The 6,840-nt window shown below is 58.8% G+C and overlaps 1 protein-coding gene across 1 annotated transcript; it reads right to left on the minus strand.

Moving 5' to 3' along the window:
• Window positions 1-3,154: 3,154 nt before the first annotated feature.
• On the minus strand, window positions 3,155-5,791 carry LOC115640543 (sulfotransferase 2B1-like). Its single transcript, XM_030543391.1, has 6 exons — window positions 5,656-5,791; window positions 5,030-5,238; window positions 4,637-4,763; window positions 4,112-4,206; window positions 3,466-3,646; window positions 3,155-3,339 (listed from the first exon to the last, which is right to left on the minus strand). Exons 1-6 carry the CDS (start codon window positions 5,789-5,791, stop codon window positions 3,230-3,232), a joined length of 858 nt encoding a protein of 285 aa, XP_030399251.1. The 3' UTR covers window positions 3,155-3,229.
• Between the last annotated feature and the right edge of the window lie 1,049 nt (window positions 5,792-6,840).

The following is a 6,840-nucleotide window of genomic DNA, read 5'->3' on the forward strand; positions in this document are numbered from 1 at the left end:
GATATTCACAGAGGAAGGGAGTATTTATGCTCCCAGCAAAACACCCCATTCACCATATATACCCCCCCCCCCCGCATTTAGCCTCATTTGCAACAGGCCCTTAATTTTACTCCTCCACGGCCCTTGAGGAGGGACCCATCCGAATATGTTCTCTGGACAAACACTTAATTGACTCTGTGTCCATTTTACACCACTCCATCCACCCCATTTATCCCCCAGTGGTTCCCAGCCAGCCCCTCCCTTTCTCATTACTCCCATGGGGCTCATGGAGACCCACCTCAGTTGCTGCCCCAATCTAAGATACCAGGGTAACAATTCCACAGGTGCCAGCCCCACAGTTGAGCTTTTTGTATTCCCAAACACACCTCCCCCCAGGTTCGCCTTTCAAAGCCACCCCCTACCCACATCACAAGGTTCCCTGGCCATGGGGTTAACCTCAGCTTCACCTCCGCCGCCCTCTTCCCCAGCCTGTCGCAATCGCAGCCAGTTGCTGTGCCAGTAGCTCACCCATTTGGTGTTGAAGTTTTACAGCTTGGTTTATTATTTGCTTAGTTACCCAACCGGTCCCTAAATTCCACACACCCGACCCCGTGGTTGCTGCTGCCCACAAATCCCTTTTCCAGCAACAAGCCCATGGGTGTCCCCTCACCCACCACTGAAATTGCTGCTTCAACCCTTCTAGGGATGTGCTGCAGCTGGGGTGTACCCGGCAGGGCTGGCTTCAGGCACCAGCCAACCAAGCACATGCGTGGGGGGCACTTTGTAACGGGCGGCTAATCTTTGGGGGCGGAGCAGCTCTCAGGGTTGGGGTTTTTTTGGTTTGGCGGAGCGGTGCTCAATGGTTTTTGATTGTTTATTGCGGCCGGGCAGTGCTTAGCTGTTGTTTGTTTCTGCAGGGCGGTGCAGCCCTGGGGGCGGGTCTGTTTGGGCAGGGTGGTGCGGCGCTGGGGGGGTTGTTTGGGCAGGGTGGCGCGGCGCTGGGGGGGTTGTTTGGGCAGGGTGGCGTGGCGCTGGGGGGGTTGTTTGGGCAGGGTGGCGTGGCGCTGGGGGGGTGTTTGGGCAGGGTGGCGCGGCGCTGGGGAGGTTGTTTGGGCAGGGAGGTGCAGCGCTGGGGGGGGTTGTTTGGGCAGGGTGACGTCACACTCTGGGGCGGGTTGCCAGGGTGGGACAGTGCTCAGGCAGCGGGGGTTGTTTCAGCAGGGCAATGTATTTTTTTCTTTTTTTGCTTGGGGCAGCAAAAGAGTTAGAGCCGGTCCTGGTACCCGGTCCACTCACCATTCTCTAGGGTGTGCTACCCCCTCCGGGTTATCGACTGGAAAGACCCCTTCAAAAGTGCTGGTTGCACTTGCACCCACAGTGGCTTCCACATCTTTATCCAACAGGCGGGTATTTCTGGCTCCAGGCTGCTGCCAGCTTAAATCTAAATTTTCACACCTTGGCATCCATATTAACTATAGGGTTACATTCTGCAAAGTGGTTACATTATCATAGAGCTGGCGTCCCAGGGGAGACTTTGTCCCCACTGTGATGTGTCCACAACAACTGCACACCCAGAGATTTTCTTCTGTGCAGGTACCCTTATGATTACTCATGGTAACATCACAGGTAATAGCTAACCACTAGACACCACCTCACTCCCAGAGCTGGGAAAAGAAGTCAGGAGTCCTGCCATTCAGCCTCCTCCCTCCCATTTTAATCACTAGACCCCATCCCCCTCCTATAGCCAGGCAAGAGCCCTGCTGTGTGCGATAGTTTCCTGTAGCAAGGACATGTGCTGCTGCCATGGGAGGTCATTGGGTGATGCCGTGGGGGCGGGACGGGGCGGTGCAGCCCAAGTGGCCACATCACCCTCTGCCTTGGGTCCTGGACCCGGGACAAGGACAGGCAGGGTGGGGAAGACCAATATAGACCTGGCAGAGGAGTGAGCCAGCCATTGGCCAGGCAGGGTCAAGCGCATCCCCCTCCAGTCACACCGTGAGGGCAAACAGGAGGAATCCAGCCTAGGCCGGGTGCAGAGACGGGCGGCCGGAGGCCTGGGGAGCTGGGCTGGGTGAGCCCCCGTTAGGACCGGCAGCCGGGAATGTAGAGCCATTGGCCAGGCAGGGACGAGCCATCAGGGCTTTGCTCAGAAAACTGCTGGCAAGACCCTGCCCACATGGGGATGCTCCTCTCTACAGCTCCCGCCTGCTCTCTCGGCTCCAGCACCTTCACAGGGCTCCTCCTCCGGCAGCAGCTGGAGTAGCAGCAGGGCCTCCAGGGTGCCTCCCCCCAACATCCAGGCTCCCCCAAACATTCAAGCAGGGGTATTTATGGTATAAGTCATGGACAGGTCATAGGCCATAATTTTTTGTTTCTTCCCTGCCCTGTAACCCCCATATTCCTCATTTTTATATCATTGTGATATTGCAGATAAAGCAGGTTGTGTGAGGCATCAGGGGAAAGGGCACGATCTGCTGAAAGTCATTTCTCTATCCATAGATGTGTATCATTGATGCATGTGAAGTTATGACAATTGTGTTGTATGGTATGACAGGATCCTGGCCCCTGGGGGTATTGCTGGGATCTACCTGGGAACTGGGTTACCAGCAATCACAACTTTTGGACTGGGGACGGGGGGCCTGGGCGGGAGAGAGAGAGAGAGTGTGAGTGGGGGGGGGGGGTGCGTGTGCGCGTGCGTATGCGTGTGTGTGTGTGTGTGTGTGTGTGTGTGTGTGTGTGTGCGTGTGTGTATTCCTACTGCTCCCTGCTGGATGGGATCATGTTCTGTTCATGGCAAACCCAGAGAAGTTAGATAAAAAAGCCAAATCCTCTTGCTGGAAGGTTGCCACATCACCTGATTTTATTTCTTCCAATCCAGAGCCCTCACGCACAGGAACCCAAACCCAAGAGAGACAGAGCAGGCTGCTCCCTGCACAGAGGCCCATCTCCTGCATCATGCTCCAGGCTGGCTCTGTGCAGACTTTCACACTGCCCTGCACAGGCCCCTGCCTGCAAGCAGGACCAGGAAAACGCTGCAATGGACAGATTTTAAATACGCTTCAGCTGAGCCGCGCCATGCGCGTGTCCTCACTGACCTCTGCCGGACACATGCCCCAGCCCAGCATGCCTATTGCTGATGCTGTAGTGAGGCTGCCCCAGGGGGCATCTCCCAGGGCACAGTAAGAGAAGCAGCACATGGATGGCACAGGGCTGGTGTATTGCAGGTACAGATGTGGCGGGCGTGAGGCCATCAGTCCCAGGGGAAGGTCAGGCCCAGACCCTGCATCCGCTCCCGGAAAACAGTGTCGAATCGCTGGTTCTGTGCCTCCAAGAGATGGTTCCGCCAGTCACCGCAGATCCCTGCAAACCACAGGGGATATGGTCTAGGGTGCCCCTCTCTCCCTACCCACAGCTCTGCCCCCGCAGCTCTGCTGATGCATCTCAGTCCCAGCTCGCAGCCCCCTGCTAGCCCAGGCCTGGACTCACCTTTCCTCAGAAACTCCCCCTTCTGGTGTTCCATGGACTCATCTGGCAGCTGGGAGAAGTTGGACATTTTGTTCCCCTTCATGCTCTGGAAGGAGGCGTTCTCCACCACCGCGGCCACTTGCTCCTCACTCAGCTCCTTCCCCAGGAAGTGGCAGATTCTCCGCACGCTGCCCTGCAGATCCTGGGGGAGACACCCGCTGCCATGAAGAGGGTGATTCTAGGGCGACAATTTTATGGTCCACCTGTGCCTCAGTTCCCTCCCCCCGCAGGGTCCTACTCCCCGCTGGGCACTGAGGGCAGAGGGCCTTGGCCATGAGCCACGTTGGCCACCTGAGGTCAGACCCTGTTCCAGGCCAGGGGCAGAGGAATGCAAAGGCCAGGAGGAGCCAACAGCCGGGACATGGACGCCGAGGCCTGGGGAGCTGGGGCTGGCAACACCCTAGAACAGCACCTGGCTGGGGGCCTGGGGCGGGGTTACGTGTGGGGATGGCTCAGGGGCGGGGTACATGTGGGGTGGCTCGGGGGGGCTACATGTGGGGTGGTTGGGGGGGCTACGTGTGGGTGTCACCAGGGGGTGGGGTTATGCATGGGCGTGACCCCAGGGCTGGAGTTATCTGGGTGTGGCCCAAGGGGGTGGTTTTCTTACCTGCTGCAGCTCCTCGTACGTGATAGAGAAGAAGTTCTCGTTGCCTTTCAGCCCCATCCAGCCGCTGACGTGGTCGAACCAGGAGCCATACACCACTGTGCAGGGGAGAGCGGCACGGTGACTCCAGAGCTGGCACCACACGGCCCTCCACCCACTCTTCAATTTATAATTAAAGTGGTGCCGGGGCTCAAGCAATTTTTTTACATTCATAACTGATGCAGCCAGACCGAAGGTGCCAGGGCTCTGAACTGCCAAGACCGGAGATGCCAGAGCCCTGGCACAACTTAAGCACTACCTCCACCTAAGTTCCCTCCATGGTGCACGGCCGGATGGCCATGCAGCAGCTTCTTAAGCCCCACTCAGCAGCCTATTAAGCCCTGGGCAAAGAGCAGCTCAGAGCTGGCTGGGATGCACAAACTGGATCCCATCAGTGAGTGGCTGGGAGCCCAGGCATCAGGCGGGGGGAGGCTGCCTGCGTGTCCGTAGCTGCAGCAGGGCCCCCGAGGGCCCCAGGGTGCTGCTCACCGTTCCCACTCAGAAAGTCCTCAAGGAAGGAGTCCAATGAGCCAGGTTCCTTGAAGAGGCGCAGGATCTTGGAGAAGTGGTACAGCGAGACCAGGACGTCTTTGGGGCAGCGCAGGGTGTAGATGATCTGGGGGGAGGGGAGGGGAGTCACTAACAATCAGGGGAGGGGGATGCCAAAAAGTGAACTTAGCAATTAGTCACCCAACCCGGGCCGTCACCTCCCCACCCTCTGCATGGAGAAGGATTCGCCACACCCTGCTGCCTGTTCTTTCACGCACCCACATTGCTGAGACTCACACCCAGAAGCAGCCCTGGATTCACGCCCCTCCTGACACACAGCCCTGTCAGTGCCCCTGAATCCTGACTTGCAGCCCCTGCTCTCCCGCCTCTCACCTTGGCCTTGGAGCGCTGCAGGGACTTGGGGAAGAGCTGGACGGGGAGGTGGGAGCAGAGCAGCCGGGGCGGGGGGTATTTCAGGGCGGCGTCCAGCCCTGGTCCGTACTCCACCCAGGGCGCCCGGTCCCAGTTCACCACGCTGCGCACCCAGCCGGGGTCCCCATCAGAACGGATCAGACTCAGAATCTCCAGCATCCAGCTAGTGCCTAGGGATGAAAGGGTTAATGGGCCGGAAATAACCCCTCAACCTGCTAGGTCCCCCTCTGCTCCCAGACCTGGGGAGAGAACCCAGGAGTCCTGGCCCCCAGCCCTCAACAGCTGAGGTGCATTGACAGCGCTAAAATCAGAAGCTCTCACTGTGCTGTGCCAATGGTCTCCTGGCCCTGCCCGTGGCTCTGGAGAAAGCCGGTGGTTAGAATGTGCCCGCAGAGAGTCAGCCCAGCACCAGTTGGGTGAGTTGGGCCCCAGGGAGCAGCCTGCTTTGTTTCACTCTGGGCGGGGGGAGAGGTGCCCGGAGTCTGGCATCTAGGAAATCAGGTCATGTGACAGGTTTGGTGTTTCCATCTAATGTCTGTGTGTGTGTTAGGACCCCCCTATGCACACACACCCCCGCTCTCCCCTACCTGACTTGGGGTAGGCGATGTTGAAGACGTCGTCATCCTGCACCTGGAATTGATTCTCCACGTAGCTCAGCTTCTCGGGGGAATAATCCAGGCATGGGAACAGCACTCCCTTGTGGGTGAAGTATTGACGCGCCATGGCAGGGCTGGGACAGAGACAGACCTCCCGGCGTCAGTGTTGGTCCCTATGTGCTACTAGGGGAGCTGTGCTGCAGGGAGCGCTGTGGCGGTCCTCTCTCCTGAATGTCAGGGGTCTCCAGCGCCTCAACCTGGCAATGGGAGGCTCAGCTCTGCAGGGAGCTGGCTGAGGCTATTACTTGGCTCTCCCAGCCCAGAGCCAGCTGCACCTTGGCACCAGCTGAGCTGATTCCTTGGCGTGCTCCCGAAACAACTCAAGGGCCTGTGCTGGTGTCTGCAGCTGGGAGAACAGTCCTGTGCCTGGGGTGAGAGCCCTCTGTGAGGATGTGTAACAGGTCCAGACCCTCTGCCTCCTCCTCAGCAACCCTTGGACCCGAGCAGAGCCAGCGCCATTCAGCCTTCGGTGGTCCTGCCAGGCACAGCGACCCTTGGACTTGGGAGGAGCCGATGCCTTTAACCCCACTCCAGGGCCCTGCACTGTCACAGCAGCTCATCAATCTGGGCTGCCTGTCCCTGGCAGGTCCCTGCACCCTTTCCCAGCTGTGTTGGGTGCCCAGGGTCTTGTGTGGGAGTGGAGGGGCAGGGGTGTGGCAGATCCTGTCTTCCCACCCCCACCGGGAGGGGTCACTGATCTATGTGCTTTAATGGCAGTTACTAGGGGGTAGGGTGGGGCGGGGAGCTTAAGCCCCTGCTGGTCGCTGATGAGATCTCCCCACGCTGAAGGGAACTGTCCGGGTCTCCAGACAGGGGAAGACTGGGAACATGGGCACCGTCCCAGGCCATAAGGAGAGAGTGTGTGTAGGTCTATGTGTGGGATTGTGTGTATGGGTCTCCACAGGAGTTACTGGGGCCACTCCCGCTCTTGCGCCCCTGTGTGTCTTACCTCACCCTCTCTGCCCCCATAGCCACTCCACTGCGCATGGCTGGGCCAGTCCAGCCCCCTTCTCCCCAGGGCTGAGAGACGCCCATCTGAAGGCTGTGCTGAGAACTCAAAGGGTTAAAGCAGGGCCAGACCCACCCCAGCTCCCGTTCGGTTGGGTAGAATCAGAC

Source organism: Gopherus evgoodei, unplaced genomic scaffold, assembly GCF_007399415.2.
Source record: "Gopherus evgoodei ecotype Sinaloan lineage unplaced genomic scaffold, rGopEvg1_v1.p scaffold_31_arrow_ctg1, whole genome shotgun sequence".
Classification (NCBI taxonomy): Eukaryota; Metazoa; Chordata; order Testudines; family Testudinidae; genus Gopherus; species Gopherus evgoodei.